The sequence below is a fragment of the Echinococcus granulosus genome (genome assembly GCF_000524195.1).
Source record: "Echinococcus granulosus chromosome Unknown EG_S00002, whole genome shotgun sequence".
NCBI classification, from domain to species: domain Eukaryota; kingdom Metazoa; phylum Platyhelminthes; class Cestoda; order Cyclophyllidea; family Taeniidae; genus Echinococcus; species Echinococcus granulosus.
The window spans coordinates 18,862-41,633 of NW_020170382.1; the positions used below are offsets into that span (position 1 = coordinate 18,862).

Here is a 22,772-nt window from a genome sequence, read left to right on the forward strand (position 1 = left end):
CTCGAGTACGGAAGTAGACTTGATACTTGGGACGAAAATAAATATTTAGCATGCAGAAAGGCCCTGAGCCACTATCATGACTTAGGGGACAGCTTACCCGGCAAAGGTACGACAGATAAAGCACAAAGTGATCCTTTAACAAAACCGCGCGTTGACCAGCCAATGCTTGTGTCCAGCATCAGTTTTCACGCATCGTTTTCCTTTTTGTCTACCAGTTTTAAACCCCACTAGCATGAAGAATTTAAGAGCTAATAAGCTGAATTGTAGTAAACAGAAAGATATGGGGCTCTTGAGCTCCCTGAAGCTTAAGCGGAGTAAAATATTGTAAAAGATCATAATTCACAACCACACAGAGGAGCTTTAGGCTAAATGCGTGGCCGAAATCACTGCTCCACAGTATAGCAAAAGCATAAATTACAGAAATCTAATTACTTGGGGTGTGGCGTCCCAGGACTCCCTGAAGACAAAAGAAGACACAATACTCAGGCAGAATATATACTCAGCGCAGAGAAGGTGTCTGGGCTATTGGCATGGCCCAAAAGGCCAGGCCCACCCAGCGAGGTACAAGGGGCTAATTCAAGGTTTAAAAGTGGCGCCTCACAAATACCGAGGGACAAACCACCATTGCAATACATGGGGAATTAAATGCGCGATTAGGCGAAATATAAACCAATTGTAATTATATTTACGGTTGCCATATTAAAAATTATAGCCACCATGAAAGGCAGCTGAAACTGGATTAAAGAGGTGTCTTACTATTTCTCAAAATAATTGTATTAATAATCATTTGCGTTGCTCTATAGTGGCTCTGATTTCGACTGAAGTCACGAAATACAAAGTAGCATGTTCCTTGTTTGTCTTTTTCCCTCTGCCATTCAAACCCTTAGAACGATAAAGCCATGTTTATTAGTTAACTAGCGAATACTAATATAGGGACAGGGGAAGTCTGGGTGCTAAACTCCTCAAATAAAGGTCTACTAAATGTCATGAGTAATAGAATAAATTCGGAATTAAGTGGAATAAAACTTGTTACTTGAATTTGGCACCACAGTAGCTGTTATTTTATCAAAAAGTTTTATCCTAAATTTTCAGTCTTTTTGCTATTTCGGTATTTAGTTATCCGGTTGTTTCACTAAATGCGCAGCTTGAATTACTCAGTCGCCTCCAGGTTAAAGGGATTTACAACTACCAGAGTAAAAGTGTGCAGTGACCTTGTTTCTTATAAAATGTAGGTGTTTTTTGCACAAATTACTTGTTTTTACTGTTAAAAAATGAAATAAACTGATTGTGCTTTATACCCTCCCGAATGGTCTGGCGCGTTGTTAAAGTGGCTGCCGTACGTGTTTTATAACGATATATTTTCACTGAGAAGGTGAATAATTCCTGGAAAATATCGTAATTTATTACAGGTTTAGCACATTTTGTTGGGTGGGTGGCAGGGTCTTCTATCCCTAACTCCGGAAAATTTTATCTTATAGAGTTTTGCTTTCGGCTTGGCTAAAGGATCCCAAGTTCCAGCCTCCGCGAGTTATCGCAAAACCTTATAGGATTTTTCTATATATTGGTTTTTCAAATATGTCAAACCCTTGGCATGCTTTTTGTAAGGAATTGGCATCTAGTCCGACCCGTCCCCGTAAGATATCAAGTATAACCAATATCTTTTAGTCTCACCGCTTCCCTGCTTCAATTCTGTAAAAATTGATGGTATAGACCTCGCCATTTGAAACAACTTATTTTTAGGTTTGACTTCTGTGAAGTTGGGCTTCATTCCTGATGAACGGCTATTAGCATGCCGCACTTGTGGTGTAATGTTTCTGCGTGATAAAGCAGAGTCTCATTATGGTTTGCTTTTATCTATAATTATAGGTTTTACATATAGATGCATTTAACGAATGCCTATCAAAAAACACCTCCAAGTCTGATCTCTTGCCTTATCATGCAATAAGCTTGTGTCAAAAGCTCTACGAGGCTGCGCAGCTGGAAGAAAAATTGTCCAACAAGCGCTTGAAAGCGGACTCACTTCGCAAGTCCAAGTCCCTTAGAAACTTGTCACATACCAATCACTTTGAAAGTAACTCCGTCCCGAGCACTTCAGACTGCCACCGTAAACGCGCAAAACTTAAGCCTGATGTTCTGAGTCACCAAACTCTAGTTGGAGCCTCGCTCGAACGAGATAAAATGTCCTCGTCATCCAGTTATGATCGCCTTTCCTCTGGCGAAGTCAATAGTCCGGGTTCTGGTACAGAGTCGTCTAGCTCGGCTCCATCAAAGTTGGTTGAAAATCTGCCAGATCCTCCTAGCGGATTCCCCCGAAAAGGTCTGATGGAGATTCTGCAGGAGGAATCCGCTTCATCCTCTTCAAAAACGCGCCGTATGTGCGGGGGTCTTGCCAAACCATTGGCTCCGCATCCACTGAATCGCTCCGTTAGCTCACTAATTGATTTGCATTCTCAGTCTTATCCATCCAGCCCTGCCTCTCCGCCCATTTGTGATCGAAAGGAAGCCACTTGTGTATCCCCTAACGGTCATTCTACAAGAAAGAAAATATCTGTTAGAACTATTCAGTCTGAACATGTTGAAATTCCCCGTATTCACCCCGCCAAACAGGCGCCTGGAGAGTCCCAAATGCATACTCGCATGAGATCCCAGTTCGAGTCATGCATACCACACTCAATGTCTTTCAAACGGCATCATGTAGTTCGCAACCCTCCTCCTGCCGTTGAAACAGTTGATTTAGTTTCTAATCCTACTCCAGACGCTGACCCTCAACCTCCCCATGGTTATATTCCTTCCGACGAAACAGCTGCAACTGTACTTCATTTGGAGCATGAGAGCCGGGTACCAATGGGGAGATCACAGCTAATGAGGTCGAACCGCCTCCTGAGAAATGGTTCCAAAACTAACCTATCCGACTATGTCAATTTGGCGAAGACGGAGAAGACTTGGAATGCTCCGGATTTTTCAGCGGTTTCCGATGCCTGGCCAAGAAATTCGCACATGTCGGTGGTGGGAGCAAATCACTACGGCGCTTTTGTAGACTTCGAACCGATGCGTTCCCAGCAGGCTGAGAAACGGGCGTTCAGTTCAAACCTTGCAATGTATAACCAGGGCTTGCGAAGCTCCCCCGATCGTTCGGTGATTCAGCCACACTGTGTTCTTGACAGATCTAAGGATTTTACCTCTGAGCGTATGCATCGACAAAGCTTGCAAAATGGTAATCAACTCCTCCAATAACTAACCTTTTTCTCCTTTAGATACTGTGATAAATTTGCTTACTCAGTGCGGATGTGTTGAGATGGGCGACCTGCGTTGCAAAAATTCGATTCTCTGTGCAGTAAGTTCTAACAATTTTTGCTCCCGTTTGAGCATGGGACCAGTTGCGTTGACCTGCCATGGTGGAGGCTCCTCGCAAGAGCAAAATTCGCGTCTTGTGTGTGGCCGGTATTATTACCCTTCATAGCTGTAGGCGGTTTTAAATACATATGCTGTTCTTTAGAAAGGAATACAACCAAATTCTGGTTCGTTTACTGCTCCAAATCAGTGTTGAAGTGCTTGGTGTCACAGACTATAAATTAGAAATGCGTGAGTTTTATCCACACTTCGTCCAATAGGTATGAAGAAACGCTATGGTCAAGGCGCACCTTTTAGTGTTCCATGAATTGGTTCGATGTCTTTAAGTCCCCTTGTTTCATGGGATTAGTTCGTCACGTCGGGAAAGTATACGGTATTTTGCTCATAATTAGCAAGCTTATCATCAGGGGAACATTCACTTTTGCTAAACTTTATGTGAGAAGTATATGCTTAGGGGAACCGGTGCTACCTTTTGTGCTTGTGACCAGTCACGTAGACCCTTACGACGTAGCAACCATAGGTAGGCGTTCCCGGCCTTCCGTCTTACAGGCTGCTATTCTCTTTTCTGTTTCTCCTCTAATTCCTCCTACATCTGGATCATTAAAACAGCTTAGAATATTTTTTGGTTTAGTTGTTTGCTTAAATGTCTCAGGTGGTTCTGTGTTCGAGAACCAAATCATATTCAATTATTTGAACTAAATCTCTGTTTGACTTAGTGGAGGACTTCTCTTATTATTCAGATCGTATCTGTTCTCGCGTCATCAATAGGCTGTTGTTTTTCAGCCCACTAAATGGCTCCGGTTGGAATCCTAACTGCCATCTATCAACGACGCTAGTTACGAATACATTTTTGATTACGTTTGGACGCGATTTCGTAGTCTGAGGCCATGCTTTGTTGGATCGCCTAAAGAACATTACAAATTCAGATATTTTGGAATAATTTTCGGGTCTTGTCTGTTGATACCGTCCTCTTTCAGTGGATACGTCAAGTAATGCCATTTCGTGTCACTTCATGGGTTATTTTGAGTGATACCCTTTGCTCATTCGCTGTAGATGCATCGCTAAACCTAATTGAACTGCACACTTCAAAGGGGTTGACGCTACCTCTACTTATTTAGGGGTTTGACTCTTACCAATTACCTTGGTGCTTATGGTATAGCAACCATTCATTCGCTCGTTCCTATTCCAGCTTAACTAGTAATTTCGCGACCTCCCTGTTCATCGAGATATTATTGGTTTTCTCGCTAATTTATTCGTTTGACTTAATCCTTATATCTAGTCTCTATTTTTTTTCCAGAATAACGAAGTATGTTCCGCTTTCAAACAAAGTGTAAGAACTTCTCACTTGCTTTCTACCAAGTAGACCATGAGGATAAGGGATCTTTTTTCGATCACGTCTGTTCACGTAATGATAAGGCTTTTTTCCCATCTTTTTTTCAATGCTTTCGTTTGATCTACAGCCAAAGAATGGCGTGAACGTTGTAGTTATACCTGATGATCTTGTCACTTTGTTTCAGTCTAACCGTACACTACTTAAAGGCAGTTACGCATCTACACGTACATAACATGCAGATCTTACTATTTCCTTACCGACCACGCATTTTCTCATGACATACCCGTTTGTACGACTGAGAAATGGGATCAAGCAATTGTTGACCATCTGGACAACGAACTGTCATTTCACCTGCCATGGTCTAATGTGGGGGGTCTTATTGACACGAAAATATCGTGGCCGCATGCAGATCAATTGCCAGTTTACTTCAACATTGCTTTCGCAGTGCATACAATACCTCTGCAAATCGCACCTTTCCAGAGCACCACAACCAACTGGATATTTTAAAGCACTTTCAAGGCCCTATTTGTCGATTACACCCTTTTTCGTCTCCTTTCAAGACCCATACATTTGAAGAGAAACAACGGGTGCCTCGACCGCGTGACCTGAAGGTCTTGCTTCAAGAGGCGCGACAACAGCAACAGCGTTTGATACGGTACGTTTTCATGTGCCTCTCTAGCTCAAGCTCCCCCTATTTCGGTTTATAAGCTCGAAGAGCAGGAGCGTTTTTGGTGTTCACTGAGCTCTTTCAACCGAAGCATCGTCTCTCCTCTCGACATAGTACAGATCTCGAGCATTTTCGCGTAACGTCCACAAGAAAATGCTTCCGTATGAAAAATAGCTTTTCAAGTTCACCCTTGAATAATGGCTTTCGCAATTTCGCCGGGGTTGAATATCTGAAATGTCGTGGCTCAAATAAGTCTTGGTCGCACTAAGTGTTATCCTTCAATTGACTTTTTGCTAACCGTTCTGGAATATTACCATGAGCTGCAGCTCTTATCATGTGCACGACGCGTTTGTCCTTGATACGATTGCTGAATATGGTCTACTTCAACAGGTTCCAACAGTCTGGCTTTGGTTGCCGACATGTTGACAGCTATAAATGGACACCCGGTGGTGATCTCTTTCAAATAACATTGTTTCTAACTTTGAATACTAGCACGTAGTGTTTCAGTGTTGATCACATATAGGAGACTTGTGTTGTTTTGTTGCCCCATGAATTAAGTGATTTGGATTAATCCAGAAAAAAGCTCAAATCTTGCCTTAAAGTGAATTTGCCTACTTTTTGTTAATTCATATCTCTCCCAGCTTAATACAGTCACCTTTTCATTTGGTCTAAAAGGATGGATAATTTTCCCTTATTAATTCCTGTTTCAGCGATAACTTCTCACGCTAGCCGGTTGGTTGCTTTATCCGCGTCTGATTTTGTCTTTCAGTAATTCTGCTTTATTATCCTTATTCACTACATATACATTACCAGCCCAGTTTAAAGTTTAATCGAATGTTCTTCCTTATTTCTACGGTCTACAGCATCCCATCTATGCGGGCGAGACAACTTTCCTTTCATAATTTCTCCCTAGTTAATTTTTTTCGCAATTTGTGCCCAATCTAGTCCTTCTCTGTCCTATATTTTTCTCGTCGAAGCGGCATTTCCTTTTCCTGATTATCTGCGGGCAAGTCAGCTTCACATCCTCGTGATTAGTCTAGCCATCCTCGGTAATGGCAAAGTAGACAAAAACCTTAGGCCATAGTGATAACACAGACTTGATGCATCTATTTTTCTTTCAAATACGACTTATTTTTTATCAGAAAGTACACATGCTGGAATGTTTGCTCTGCGAAACGCAATTTCTAGGTGGATATGGCCTTGCAAGTGTCTTCGGATCTGAACTTCCTTTTTCCTTAACTTGAGGATCATCGGGGGTAGACACTAGTGATCTTGCAATCTTAACGTTTTAATCGCTTGAAAGCCCACGCGCACTTTGTTGGGAACACACAGAAATACACATTTTTATTTTTGCTATCTTTTTTTTCTGATAATCGGTTACAATCTGTTCTCTGGCATATGTCTATTCTGTGTTTACTTACCCCCCTTCCCCCAGGGTGTATCTCGACGCCTCATTGCTCTGTCGAGTATGTTTGTGGAAGGGCGTTCTGATTTGGAGTGCTTTAGTGGAAGCCCCGTTTCTGACACATCTGGTTTTTTGCGCAATTTGAAGTACAACCTTGACGCCATTCCCACTGTCGCGTTTTGGGTCGTTTGAGTAAAAAGCCCCTATTAACCCTCTATTGAAAGTCCTTCAATTAATTTATGTTTAGTCTTACCCATACCGAAGAGTTTGTAGCCTGGCGTTTCCTAGGCAGTTTTTGCTAACGTAGCACGACCACTTAACATAATCCGATTGCTAGAAATACATTACGTCTATGCCACCATTAGCGGTAACGAGGGGGGAGTAGGGGGAGAAGGCAACCGTTTTACCACTTTAAGTGTCGGAAGTGTATTTACCGTGTTATTTTTACCACTTACTAGTCTATGCTTTTAAGTATGATCTGAAGAAAAAGTGGTTCCCAAAGCACCACGTGAACTGCTCACATGCCCAAGAGTCAGCATTTTGCGCTTGTACTTCTGAGTTCAACGATATCATCTATCCTTTTCTCATCACTTGGAGGTTGTGATGGCCCTGTACCTCACATTCTGCTATCCATTGCTTATTTAAGCACCCACTTTGTAACCTCTCTTCACCACTAAAGCTCTATTACCTTTTTTCTTTGAATTTTTCTGGCTGTAGTCTTCATACGTCCGGTGATTTACTTGGAAGCATGGATCCAATTTATTACTTTGCACGGTATGATACGGTGTAGATTTCCCTTCATTATTCAAAAACTGGGTAATGGGAATTTCTTATTCCACAAATTAGAAAGTGGGAAAAAAGGCAACACTTGGATCATTCTGTATGTCCTAGGGGTTGAGCACTCGTTCGTGTGGTTCCTACCGGCCAGTTACGGCCGCCAAATAGTCTGTCGTTGCTTTCTTAAATCCTCTCACTTACCAGCTGGAATTTCACCTCAAGCACAGCTACCTTTTTTGAAGGATTGATGCATTAATCGCCTGTGACGTTGATTCACACCAGCCATACGATGCTATTCGCGATTTACACGCACTAGGGGGAATTGGGCATCTGTCAGCTGTCCTTAACGATGCTTGATTTCCTGTTATTGAAAGGTCTGTATCTTGGTGTCCGTCGTTCCTCACTTTTTGTCTAGTGATTCATTGGCCTCTGGTCGTTCTCGAGTCATTTGCGAGAAGTTCATTTTATACTCTTCCATTTCGAAGCTTCATCGTCCCACGCGGGCTGAAGATTGAAAAATGATTTTCAACCGCCTTAACGCCTGCTGACTCAATGGTTTTATACCTCATCCTCTGCTTACATTTGCTGCACAGTCCGCCCCAAATGTAGAGCAATGTCTAGTTATCTGGTTTTTTGAGTTCAACAATGAAAAGTGTTATCTTCATCTTTGACCGGAGTTATCTATTTGTTTGTTGTAGTAGTTGTGAACTTTCTACACTCCATGTTGCTGGTTCGCTAGCTAGAGCTGTTGGCAAGACGCCAACTTCACCGCTAATTTATGTTTCGTAGGTGGATAGGCAGGTGGGTTAAAGCATGATCAACTCTTTAAACGGCTTTGATGTGTTGTTTGTTGATGATTTTCTGCGCTTTTGCAATGCTTCTGACGTATTTATAACGTTTCTTCATTGCACGTGTGCCTGCACGGCATTTCCAGTATTTGCCTTCATTCAGGCACTTGGGGTTGTCATTCTTCATTTCATGTGGTTTAGGATGAACTGACTATTTGTAGTCTTCAGTGTATTATCTTCTATTTACCACTAGTTCAAAGTGATAGGCAAATTCAACCGTAGTTTTGTGTACTAACAGCTCTATTATTTTGTGCATCAAGTTCCGCAAAATGTGGGACCTTTACTTCCACTATTTCTGGGCCTTCTTTTTCAGGTTCCATGTCAATATGGGGTTATTTATGTCACCTACAGCCCTTTTAAGTAAATTATTCTGGTTAAATCCTCCTACAGTAATGTCGCATTATTCGCCATTCATTGGTTTATAACTCTACTGAATAATCCCTTAGTTTTACAACAGTGCGAAAACACTAGACTGTGAGGGAAGAAGTATAGGCGTTTTCACTTTTTCTTAGTGTTTAACCATCAATGTGGAAGGTGTTGATTTGATTTGTGATTGCTATTTCAGGCTTCATGAGGCTCCTGTGCCCGCCAAAATTCGAAAAATGGCCTCCTCATCCATAGCAACCTCCACGCTCCCTACCATTACCTCCACTACCGCTACTGCTGCTTCTCTGATGCCATCACCGTCTAGAGGTTCGGCCACTCCCTCCGTCCAAAGATTGCCGACTATTTCTAACTCATCGGTGCCAGCACGACGTGTGCCCGTGAACGGAATTACTGCGACTGCGGTGGAGAGCCAGCCGCTGACAGGCATGCAACAGCAGCAGCAACCAACCATTCTGCATCGCCGTGTGCACCACCCCTCTAGTCTACTGCGGCGCAATCAACAAATGTGGGGTCAGGAGAAGTCCACCTCCAGCTTTTCTACCGCGAATACCAATTCGGCTGCTTTTTACGCCCCTTCTAATGCTTCTGTTGCTCCATCGCTTCTTCCTCCTCCCTCCACTTCAGTTATAACGAAGATGACTCGGGACGTGGGTCGCCTCGGTGGTGTTTCAGAGGTTCAGGTGAGTTTACTGGGACCTATTTACCTTGTCTCACCTTTGATCACTTTTATTGCCACACCTTTGTTCAGCCTTTTTTCTAGAACTTTTATTGATACTGCGCTTGATGGTATACATATTTGTACTCTCCGTTTAATCGTCTTATTAGAAAATTGGCTATGATCGTTTGAAATTTTATCAACTATCAACTTTCGTCTTATTTCATTTGCATGGGTTGCTCGCATTTCATCGATTCCCTCTTTGAAATCTGTTAAAATTTCCTTCTTTTGAAGTAGTTGAAGACGCCGATCTTGTGGAAGTGTAGTTTCGACTAATGTTTTTTTGATATCATTTTCTCATTTTGCATTCTTTGTTCTATGGAGAATTAATCCTTCTGTTAGGAGAATTCATGTTTGCTTTTGAAATCATTAAATCATATATTACTGACGATTCCAACTCAAAACTGATGTTTCCTTTAGAAGCGCGATCTATCCATGTGAGGTCAAACATCGCTGTGAATCTTGTCGCAATCCAGCTCAATTCAAATCATATTGCCATCGGCAGCTTGACAACTCGTCGTCGCGGTCAAATAATGGAAATACTAATAATTGCTTTGTCTAGTGTGGCGTTACGGTTTGGAAAAACTAGTCGACTAACGCATTCGCTATCAGCGTCACATACGTAATGTTCCGCCAACTTTCTTACCTAAGCCTGGGGTCACAAACACAGCGTAGTCGCTGCACGATAACTATGTGCACCAAATCCTGCCGCAACCAGATTATCTGAATTTAAACCAATACCATGTGCACAGGATGGTTTTTGGTCCGAGGGTCGTTACACTTCCTGGTATTTGAAAAGCAATTGAATTGGTTAGTTCTGCGGTGCAGGTGTATTATATTGCAAGAACAAACCATCCAGACTGTGATGGTTAAGTGTTCTCCAGGAGCTTGGCTTGTTTGTTTGCAACTTGTTCTCCATGTTACTGAGCGTTCAGCAGTGACCTTAAAGGCTTCAAGCCCTTTTCTTGTACGATGTTGTTTTCAATGCCAAAAGTAGCAAGAATGGTCTGACCTGTTTACGGGTGATCACTACCTCTTCTACCTCTAATAATGTATTAACTTTTGTGTGTAAGACGGCATTACTTGACTTTCTTGAATCTGCCCGTGTTGTTGATGCTCTCTATGGGACTATCAAAATTCCTACCCAATTACTTTTTGCCAAATTAGATTTCTTTTATGCATTGTACTGAATATTACGTAAACTTTACTAGCGTGCTCCACTTAACCTCTAAATTAAAAGTATGACATACCGATATAAAAAATTGTCTATTTTTAGCCTACGGGCGAGCTGGAAAATTTTAGTCGTGGGCATGAGGGCACGCCGCCTAGGTGGTGGAGGAATCCACGAACGCGGTTGACTCCGCATATTTTTATTGCCTAATTGAATACGTCTCGTTTCACTACGTAAATTCCCTTTTTTCTTGGGTGCCGCACGGGATGCCTCTCGTGGTAACCCACCTTTCCACTTCGTTGATAGTCTTCCTGTAAGTCGTGATCAACCACTAGGCCAAAACGACAATGGTACGATGCATTTATATCGTAGGGGGAACGACACCTATTAATAGTAGTATATGCTTAGATTGAATAAGAACTCTTGAGCATCGTGTCCTGTGCAGAGTGAACTGTATCAAGGAGCATTGATGGGCGAGATGGTTTTGAGGACTAACCGATGTTCTGCAGGGAGCACACTGTAACCATCGCTTTTTGTATGAAAATTCATCTTGAAGTAATTTTAGGAAGAATAATGTCATGTTCTCAGACTATATTGCGAAGTATTGCTTCCAAGTACAGGCCGTAAGCTTTTCTTTAAGGTCGATTTCGATTCACTAGAGCCTCACCTTGCTCTGTTAGTGGTTACTACTGGAAGTTCAAAGCTGGGAACTTTTGAAAGGTCGACGCTGTTTAATTCCTTCTTTAGTGAGTCTCCGTAGCTTCATACATCCACAGAAGGCATCTTCCGTCTCCAATACTTAGGTTTGGTAACCATCCAGTGAACTCAGAATTGCTGTTCATTCGGGTCGAGATGCTGTGTGTGGAATGGAGGCCCCGCCTTTAAGATGGTGCTAAAACCTTTAATGACTGAAGATGACGAGTACTTAAATGATCCGCCAAATAAATACCGTCTAACTATAACATCGAATACCTTGTATCCTTCCTTTCAAATATCGGTATTGATTGCGTGTTCCTCGATCATGCGTAGACTTTGATTTTGGACTTTACAGTTACGATCCCTTCTTGAATACTTAGCTGAACTTATGTATTTTAATCCTTGTTTGTAGAAACCGGGCTAAAATTAAAAGTTCGCCATTAGTTCTTTTTTGGGTGCCTAGCGCCATTGTCCAGGAGATCATTTTCCTTCGGCAGAAGTATTGCCTTTTTCCTCGCTTTTCTTCCCATTTCTAGACGTGCCTCTCACGCATTCACTGACTCATTGAAACAAAAACTTGAACGTACTTTCTGTCTAGTCATCTTGTGCCTCTTTTTTAATCAACCCTCCACTAATTACGGCCTCTCTTTTCTGGCACACACGCACGTGCACAGGCATTTTTGATAGTTGGACGGAATGCAGATGGTGGGATCGTTTTGGGTTTTGTCAAGTTGCATACCTTTCTCATCGTCCGATGACGTGATTGATGATTACACCATCTCGGGTATGGTCATTGACGCATTTTGGAGCTTAGTGGACCCCAGCTGGCACTTCGTTTCGGCCTCTCTTGGTGTCTCAGTTATTGTGTGGTTTGGTTTGCGGACATTTCATTCAGAACGTTCTTTCAGAGAATCAGTTCCATCGTGGAACTGATAACGTATCAGTTAAGTATTTTGGCTAGGACTCGACTACTTGATGCATCAGTTTAAATTTGGGATTTCCTCCTTGTCAATCAGTTCCAATCTTCAACATGCTTCAGACATATCTGGGCTGGAAATGAAGTCGATGCCAATTAACTGAAAGAAACTGTGTTGTAAGAAAACTCATTTATCTTAAAACACGAATTTTTAATGTGCCTTTAATCCCTATCATATTACACTGTTTAGAACGTCGATTGTGTAGCCATTTAGGGCACGTACTTCCAATATTGTGCGAGTGGTAATCAAATAAAATTTGGTTTTAAAATCTGACTTTTTACACCATATGATCCAACCTTGACACTGTCTTTTTTATCGGGACTTCATTTTTTTTCATTCTGATGACACCATTTCGTCACAATTTACATACACCGACAGCATATTTACCTTTGACCTTCAATCGAAGTTCCTGTTTTCTTCTATCCGTTTATTCAATTTCCACAAATAGAAGGTGTATTTTACCCCATGTTCTCACAGCACCCCGTTTCTGCATGGTATATTGAGATATCAAGCCATGGTTGTATAACACCTCATTCACCATTGGGTGGTTCTGTCATCGCTCTGCAATGGCACACTTGCTATATCATTTTCCTCCATTAAATTCTCATGGTCAAACATAGCCTAATTTGCCAACTTGATTCAGTGGTAGGTGACTGCAAAAAGTTGGAAGACAAGTCATGCCATGCTTACTGTTCGGTGTCGACTGCAAAGCGTCCTTGTTGGACCATATTACCATACTACACATTGAACAAAAGCCATCGTCATCAACTGTCCTTGGATTGGTATTTGTGTTGTCAAGGTTTTGCATTCATATTTCAGTATTCGAGCTGATTCTTGATTACTTGTCGGTTTAGTCGAAGTACACAACCCTTTTGATCCATTTTTCGTTATCGCGACGCCGTGGAACTGTTGAAGTGCATCGAATTCTGGCCAATTATGGACTTCATACTTTCAGGGCTTCGAGATTTCTATGGAAAATAGCATTTTGGCTTTTAAAGTGCTGTAAAAGTACATCCTAACATTTGGAGCCTCGTGAGTGATATAGTTCCAACCATCTAACCCTGTTACTGTTAGTATTTTCCCCTGTTCTCCCCCTTTCCTACGCTCCCATCAAATTTTAAAGGAATGGCTAAGCCATAATTCACTCCAAAGACCTTATTTGTGATACATCCCTCTTGTGGCTTTAAAAGTGCGAACGCCTGGTATTTGATTCCTCCTCTTCCGTCTGTCTGGAACCACAATAGCAACTTCCTTCAGCATGTTATCTACATCCGACGTCTCAGTTTTCTTACCTGAGGCTGTGCATCAAACATATGTGACACGTTTGATTAAACTGAACTGGCTTAGACTGGAAAGGAAAAATAAGGCATAAACAGACGGTGCTATGATAGGATAGTAAACATTGGAGTGGTGGTAATTGAGTTCCTTCTGAGGCTCTGGTAGCGAACGTGCTAATCGTTACCGTTGCAGAGTTCCGGCGGTTCCAACGATATTTCTTTTTTTTCGGTTACCCATACATTTAGAAACAAAAACTTGCCTTCCACCTGCCTTGTTATTACCCGGTTCTGTTTCTCTATTTTTGCATTTCGAATGTCATGTGTTCTATGCTGTGTGCTTCGTATTATGCAACTTTAGCAAATTCTATTTCAGAAGTATGTTCTTACGTGGCTCTTACGAGCTTTTGATTCATATCTAGGTAATCACATTATTTTTCATCTTAAGATGAAGCCACGAATCGTGTGCAGCGAGCCATTTTTGTCGCTGCTTTCCCTCCTTCCCTCGCTGCAGCAACCGATTTCCCCCCTAGACAGGTCACCTCCAAATACTCCCGTCTGGTCTTCGAACAGACATGCGATTTTTTTATGCTCTGCCAAACTTTTAATGTGGTTTTGCTTTTGGTGTCATGGATTGCTTAAACTGAATGCGGTTAAGGTTTTTTGGTGGCCATTTGACGACAGAAATGTTTGCATGGTAAGTTATTTGGGTGTTCGAGCGAGAATCGGTCTCTTGATTCAATTTTCCCGGAGAAAAAAAAATGGGTTGAATTTACTTGAACCCAAATTTTTCTGAATGCTAAAAAGGCAGAAGTTGGAGTTGTATGTAGGAATGAGGCAGAACAAGGTGCAGTTTAAGTCCAAATATGATTAGTTATAACTACATACTAAACAGTACTGCGGCACATAAGGCGAAATAAATCGAATCGGGTGTGATTTTTGGCTACTAACGAATTGTAACCCGTAGATACCCTGGCAATGCCAGGTAGGATGAATTGAGCACTTTACTGAAATGTTCTTGCCTTGTAGAGTCGTGTCGTGGTTAATGATGAGAGGGAGAAGTCCATCACGGGTCGATCGCGAAAGTCTTCTCGGAGTGGAATGCGACAGCCTGCTTCCTCCATACACAGTAGGTGTTCTCCCTACCGTTCTGATCCCATGGGACTAATGGGAGGCTGCTGACGTTAATACACAAACTCGGCTCTTCTCCTTAAGACCCATACATTCAACACCTCACCGCAGCATCCTCGAATCGTGCCAGCTCGACTGCGGTGCTTCTTCGAGCCTCAGCAGCCAACCAGATCGCGGCAAAACTGCGAAGTGCTGCCGACCCAAGAGACCCCACTGGCACCACTACGTGGATGGGCTACAATCGTGGCGCAAATGCCTCCAATCTCCCATTAACCGTGCCAGCCTCCTCTACGACCACAGCTTCCAGACATTCCAATTCCACTGCCACCGTCTCTGGCCCTGCTGCTATGGCCAATCCTCAAGCGTTCGGCTCAAACCGATTGATTTTTATTGGATCCAAGGCCTTGAAGAAGGTAGAGTGAGTAGGTGTTATTGGATTAGTGATCTCCTACTTTCTTGGAAGGTGTGTATTGTGGCTTCACGCGAATTTTAAAGAGGCCAGTCGAATCAAGGCACATGGCAGACTTAACTCACACTCTTCCGAATTTCGGGGGAGGGGGCATTTGCGCTCAAATGAGACTTGGGACTTGCAAAAAGAGATGGGAGAAGACCAATTTTAAGAATTGAACGCTACCTCGTGCTTCGACATCTATAAACTTATCTCAATACATAATCCATGGAAAGATTTGTTGTTGCGGCCGAGTCATCGTGGGGGCTGAAATGCTGACCTCTGAGGTACTCTTTTAAGAATAAATTTTATCACATGAAATAGACTCTTTGGTTGAATTTTGATATCCTTGTCAACTCTTTTCATTCTAGTGCATCATCGGTTTCTTTTTTCCTGGTCGCAAGTGGAAAACCATCATAGCATCTAGCGCGCGTGAACTTTTAGACGTTGCGAAAGTTTGTGATTTTTGTGTTCACAGGTTATGCGTCAATCACACACCTGGGTTCGGGCGTTTTGCGTACTGACTGACTGTTTGCGGTAATGACTGTTGAGACTGTGGGGTGGGAATAAGTCACTACGCCAAGGATCAACACTGACGTATAGTCGTACGGCCGTCCTGGAAGCGTGCGCACTATTCCACTGTCTTACTGCTGAGCAACTGGGAGTACCCGTTATCATACCGTACTGTGTTTTGTGCTATGCTTAAAGTCTAATGCACAAGTAAGCGTAGGAATAAACATCCGCGGAGTCGTGTTTGATGCGCTCCTTCGCAGGAAACTTGCTTCATCGCCCTTCATACGCTGTTGGATGCAAGCGCTCACTACTACCGATGTCTAACACCTTGATGGTGTCTGGACCAGCAGGTGACATGTGCGCAGACTGTATGTGATAAGATACACCGTCCACTTACCGCCGTGTGTAGTGTGGTACATCGACTAATAGCTACTTGGCCCCGTGTGTCGTGCTGTCGCGATCTCACCTCTTTGGCAGATGGTTAGATTAAAAATCCTCGCTTAGTTTGCACACCCTTGGGCTGAAAACACTAGGTCAGATTGGTTGAAATGAAGATGCCAAATCTGAAAACATGATAGTGAGACAACAACCGATAGAAAGGTAGTGATCGGTTTGTATTGTTTATCTGTCATTGGAAAATAGACATCAGCATTTTTAACTTCGATCGCACGGAAGGAACTTTGGGGACGTGGAAAAAGAATTTCACCAGTTTTTTTCCAAAGGGCAAAGTTGATTGATGAGGATAATGACTTTAAAGGTGTGTTTCTCGGGTACGTTGTGCTGATATTTGGCATGATAATTCGAACACACTGGCTCGTTTACGCAAGTCTCAAAGGGACAAAGTACGCTCTATCTTTCGTCAGCTGTTAGTCTGGATAAAATGTCCTTTCGTTTTATTGGTTTTGTCTACACTCCGTCGAATTATTTATTCCAAAATGTGGGACTTGATCGAACCTCGTGCCTTAAGACCTAGGTTCGACATACTTTTGTTGTGCAAAAGAACATCGTTGATACAACTTCTTGATGCATTTCACCGAATAACTGTATTATCCATCCGGCCTTTAAACCACCAGAAAGTGGAAGTTGACAGAGTTGATTCTCATGGGGAGAGACAGACTCCATCGTTCCAACTTTTGAGGTTTCACCCTTCTTTGTGTTTTTTGGAGCCTTGCGGCTGATAGACCCTTGTAACGAAAGCCTTTCTAGCGCCTTTAAGGACCTCTCTAGTTCAATTGGCAAGCACATTTGTCAAGTAGTGGATAAGTTAAGTCATGGGCTTGCCAATGGTGGGTCGATATTCGGTTCCGGTGTGGTGTGTCGGAGGCATAGCTTTCTGTCACTTTTTGCATTTGTCTGCCGAAGGTTGAAGAAAAGGTGGATTTCGCTACCGCAGGACTCGTTTAGGCAGTGGTCTTTATTAGCGGTGTTGTAGCTCGAGCTATGAACTTGTGGGTTCTCCGTTCACCAGTGCACTAACTCAGTAGACTGTTGGCAACACCCAAGTTAGGTGTTAAGATATACTCATGATCTGGATTTATTAATTGCTTGGTTATTGTGGCGAAAGAATAATCGGAGTCTCTAAATCGATGTGCACTGAAAACTAGAATTACCTTCTCGTAGTGGCGTCATTGAGGTGTGATGAGAGCTGCTATAACATTTTTGTACTACAACAACAATATCTTACAAAGTCCACTCTGATACACATCCTTTCGATGCTTATTTGTTAAATGAATCTTTTTGGGATGATCCATTCAGTTTGGGCTAACTTACAGCAAGGGCATATCAGTAACTGCTTGAAGTTTACTTAAATCTCCATATAGTAGGAGATACTTGGGCGTGCATATTATAACATTCTTTTTCCCAGTTCGGTGTTGTTTTGCTTCCTGTGCGTTTATCTTGACTTTTTTCGGCCCCTCCACATGCTCTACTTTGATCTGTTCAATCAACATCTTACTCAGTTCCATTTCGTTATGAAGAATAGCTGCGAAACGAGAGGTATCGGGGGACTACATACTTTTCGCCTAGATCTGGCCACTTTTTCCCTTTTGTGGTCGTCCACGCTAAGTATCCCCTCAAATTGTCCGCTTTGGTGCGAGATACCAACATAGTCTAGTCTAGAGAGTAATAAATGCTGCATCCATTCGTAATAGCTGTTCAAGGAGTGCGTCCACCTCCAATATGGCGACCAGTCATCAGAATGTAGTTCTACGAGTGTGAACAACAAGATTGAAACGAGGTGAGAGGTGTAACACTACCCACGTCCTCCACTTTGGTCCAACTATCCCAAGGGTCCCATAACGTAGGTATTTGGCGAATGTTTATAGCTCGTGTCTGATGGAAAAATTATAAAGCATTTGCGCGGGAATTTTCCCTGTCGTACTTTCCAACGGTTCATCGGTGCTTCTTCGACCTTCTCAGATCGCTAGTCTTTGTGGCTTTCTAACTCATGAAATCACGATCTAAATCTGCTATAGGTCACGATGGAGAACATCTCTTCCATGTTGGACACCTTTTTTCGATTTCAATTTAGCTTCATGCTCCAAAATAATGTGGTTCAGGCTATTACATTCAGCCTTAACACCTTTGAATTCTTGAAGCATTAGGCTGCACTGGTTTTATCTCGCCGCGCTGTCCTTGTCATAGCGTTCGAAGTATTCCCTTAGGTTTACTAATGAATCACATGTTTACAACAGAGGGCGTAGGATGATACGTTGAAGTACCACCCAGTAGTGTGTTTAGATAATACGTTTGCTAACAATGTCTCAGAGGAAGACTCGACCACCACAACTCAGATACTTTATTGTTTAGCATGACACCAACACCTGCAGTACCAAACTGACCAATCAAACTGCTGCTGCGAAGCCAAAAAATGCATTTTCCCTCAGGTCAAGAACATGCTACACATATTTCATCGTTTTACCTGCTCTATTGGGTGCACGAGTTAGTAGAAAAAGTTGTTCGTCATAAACTGATGAGGAACACATCACCTACCTGTGATGTCGGACCCAATTAAGCACATCTAGGCGTCATGTACATGCGCCACTACCAGTGAATATGTTAATGGTCAACAAGCTGCAATATTTGTGTGCCTTCAATTTAGGCCGGCTCTGGAAACCGTCTAACAGTAGTTCCCAGCCTAAACATAATCCAAGCCGCCCATCGCCACCACCAGCAGCGTCCTCAGTCTTCCTCAGCACCTCCTATCGACTCGGCTTCTATGCATCTGGAGACGCCACGAGAGCTCATTATTGATGTGGCGGAGGAGGACGATGATGTTGTGGCTGATGCTGATGCTGAATCGGCGATGGCGGCAGCGGAGCTAGAGGCTGCGGTCGCGGCCTCGGCACTTGCTTCTGAACCTAATCACGACGACTCCATCGACCACCATCATCAACAGCAACAATTTTCACGCACTGCCGGAGGTGGCACTCATCATAAGGCGAATCTGCGACCGTCACTTTGCAGTGTGCCTGCTGGGGTTGGTTTTTTTTGGCTTGCCGTGGTGCTTTTGATTTCTTGTATTTCCCTGAAAACAGGTATCTCAAAAGAGCTGGTGGTGGTGTTGGTTTTCTCATTTTTTAAGGCGATGCAATCTTCTTCGTTTCTTGTGGCTTGTCGAGGCTATTACCGTTTTTCACATTCAGTGAATTTTCTAGTTGAAATGCTTAAAGGGCGTTATTCAATGCTAGTGCTTTTGTTGGGTTAAATAGGTGATTTATTCCACAGTCTGTGACGTCTACGCGCTGCTTAGCTTGACATTTTTTTGCTTGCCTTTAAGAAACCCTTACTTCTGAGGAACTGGTGGTGTTAGCGAAATTTTTTCTTATTTTCCGAGCAAATGGGTAATCCTTAATTCTTTTGGCCATGAAGACACAACTATTGGGTTGGAGGCAAGTAGCGCCACTAATCACTCTCCCCTTAATGGTAACATATTAGTACGGTTGGCAGCAGACAATTCCGGAGGATAGACACACGGAAGATGCTTTTCAGGGCCTACTTGGGAATCGGGGATTTTTGACTATGCCCATCGGTTTCTGCGGCTCGAATTTCTCAAACTAGCGATGTTTCTTGCTATGCGCGCATTAACCAATGACACCTTTGAAAAGAAAATTAGCCCTTTTGATGTTCTGGAGTTCTGTTACACAGCTCATATTTTTGTTTCACCTATTCACGTTTTTATAATCCGTGAAAAACGAAAGAGCGGCCAAGATGGCGAACTGGAGGTTGAATCCCAGATCAGGGATGCTTCATGCTTGATGGCTTATTGGATAATTTTAGTTCATTCTTCAATCTCTTCCTATTATTATCGTAACTGTGATTTCTACTTCTGACAAAACACTCATCGTGAATGTGAAATCTGTTGTTCTCCGGCTAATAAGCTTTTCAGACACTAATTTTTCCAATTCCCATCCTTCAAGCAAATCCCAAGAGGAATGGTGCGAAGACACTTCCCCTAGACATTGGCTTACTCGATTTCTTCCTTTCGACGTAAACAAGACTGGTGTCTGTTTACCCATGGCCGATGACCTTCAGGCTGGCGGGTGAACTCCTTTTCCTCGCAAGAATGCGGCTGCGTCATGCGTGGGTGACGTCCGCTCGAGGTGATTGGTCGGTTCAATCGCCGTACTCTCGCTCATGTCCACAGTGCGCAATATTAATCGGTGTACTTTTATGGCCACGCCTATTCTGTACTTTTTCTTCTATCTTGAAAGCCAACCTGACACTGCAGCCTTTGAGGCACGGATTGGCGTATTTTCCACACTGCATCTCAACGGTTACAAGCCAGGCTAATGACGACTACAAAAGGGTCAAAAGTGGTTCTTTGCTCTTTCAGCAAATGCTTGTCTTCCAAACGCGTCGTATGTGAAAAACGCAGTGGATAATGCCGCAACTATCGTTGTCTTCTTCAATCACCTCACCTCTTACCTCAGTGAAGGGCCTCGGGTTCTACGAGCCTTCATAAATGTGTCCCTTGACTCCAAAGACCTTTTGTTTTCTTTCTCCATTTCCTGTCTTTTTTATTTCTCTTTTTTTCTACAACAATGCTACCCACGATAGCAATGGCACATCAACGCATTTGAGCGTGCGTGGGCACGTCCTTCAGCCCCCTCCCTGTCTGATGTACCTCCTGCGCTGTGCCAAGAAAGAAGCCCCCTTCCGCTTGTTGTGTGTGTGTGCTTGAGGAATCCTCCGCCTGCATTTGCTCGAAAGCGGAGGGTCGAGTGTCGAACGCATATGTACCACCACCATCAACATCCAGTCTAGGTTTTAGTACTCCCTCTTCCACCAATCAGGCGACTGCGCAACTGGGCGCAAAATCCCCAAACGGAACGGATGAATGAAGCCAATTTTATGTGATGCATCCATCTCTTTCTCCCACTCCCACTCCCACACCGTTCCTGTCGCATCGTTCGTGGCAAATTGTGAAAAATTCGTTTTTTGAAACCTTGGAACCGTCTTACTTTGAACTTCAAATAGCACAAATCGGGTTATTCCCACTGGGTTTCACGATCTCATTGGGTCGCTTCACACCTACCGTCATTATTTCACCGTCAGTTGGACTTTGTTTTGTAGATGAGGCAAAAAACGTACTAAAAGGCTGATTTGGTCGCCCGGGAGGTTTGGTTATCGTTAAGATAGTCAACTTTGTACAATTGTTATGATGGGAAATGACTAATCAGGGATTGCTCCTTCTGATACTTTACTCCATCTCTATTATAGCCTTTTCCTCAAGAGTTAAAACGCCTAACTGGTGTCGTTGCTATCGCGTCCACTTTCAAAGAGTTTGCCCCGGGACATGGGGTAGTCTTACCCACCCTCGAGTTGAATAGCATAGTGTAGACAGATCTTGGCGAATAAATCCGTCTGTGATCCGCTGCGATCCCTCGTGGAGCAAGCATAGTGTTCTGGGGATAAAGCTGTGGGCGCCTTTGAATTGTGAAGTGGGCAGTGAGGGTATTCTACGTGTTCATTTGATGAAGGAACGTTGGATCGCAAATACCATTTCTAATCGCAAGCCAGTTGATCTCGAAATCTGATCGTCATCAATGAAAATTGAGTGGGACCCACCAGCTCAGCTTTCCCGGCTTTTCGATCTGGTTCACTTGCAAGCGATTTGTTTCGTCACCTCAAGAATACGGGGCTCTTTCTGAAGGCGATGCATTAATACCTTTGTGTGAATCATTAACTAGTCAGGTGGTTGAGATTATATGAGGGTGGCAAGCTCTGTCACCTTGGCTTTTGTATTTTTGAAACCTTGTCAAGCTGGGATTGTAAAGCCAGCAAGCTGGAAATCGCGTCCATCAGTTTTGCCTGGTATTTGATGACAGAAGATTGGATCCAGAACAAGAAGAAAGTAGTAGGGGGGTTACCGTACCGATAAGTAGATAGACCCGCCCATATCCATTACGAGGGCCTGTAATGTGCGCACATGAACAATCATATGCACTTGCCAAAACTCCGCCGTCTAGTGAACCTGAGATCATTCGGGTATCATGTAGTCGAGTTACACAAACCAATGTCCCACCATTAGGACAATGTTTAAGCGGGTAAATTCGCTCATCCCCATGAGGTAGTCTTTCTCGATTTACGGAATGGGAATAAATAAGGATAAGGTGAGTAGTTTTGGCATGACATTCAAGTAAGTTTGACATCTTATGACCCCATAATGGTGCCTTTCAACCCGATTAGCCTGTGTTACTCATATTCCATTGTGTGAGTAAGCGATCACTTCAAGAGCATGTTGGATTTTCAATCGGATTAGTCGATTTCCGTATGAAATTCTCTTGCCAGAATGCCTAGCATTAGGCATTATAAATTGTTAAGAGTAAAAGAGGCACCATCTTTCCGTTTGTTGTAAAACCAAAAGACAATTCTTTAGCTATTATAACCAGTTCGACCACGCGTGACACTACTTATTTCTTCTCAAAGTAGACTCGGACTTTTAGGAAATTCCCTGCAGATTGTAACTTTAACTGGTAGTTACCATCTCCATTGATGGGTAGCAAGTTGGACAAAACCCTAGCCTAGCATTCCTCAATCCAATCATTGAAATATACACTCTCAACGCTGTAGCGCCG

General features: G+C 43.0%; 1 protein-coding gene across 1 annotated transcript; it reads left to right on the forward strand. All coding sequences in view use genetic code 11, as the record gives it.

Moving 5' to 3' along the window:
• Positions 1-1,306: 1,306 nt before the first annotated feature.
• On the forward strand, positions 1,307-21,534 carry EGR_00411 (hypothetical protein; the record flags this gene model as incomplete). Its single annotated transcript, XM_024489660.1, has 14 exons — positions 1,307-1,336; positions 1,504-1,633; positions 1,666-1,704; positions 1,741-1,842; positions 1,880-3,187; positions 3,255-3,334; positions 5,245-5,339; positions 8,947-9,448; positions 14,631-14,730; positions 14,817-15,150; positions 16,900-17,005; positions 18,794-19,175; positions 20,528-20,637; positions 21,415-21,534. The coding sequence occupies 14 exons, from the start codon at positions 1,307-1,309 to the stop codon at positions 21,532-21,534; spliced, it is 3,438 nt and encodes a 1,145-aa protein (XP_024355657.1).
• Between the last annotated feature and the right edge of the window lie 1,238 nt (positions 21,535-22,772).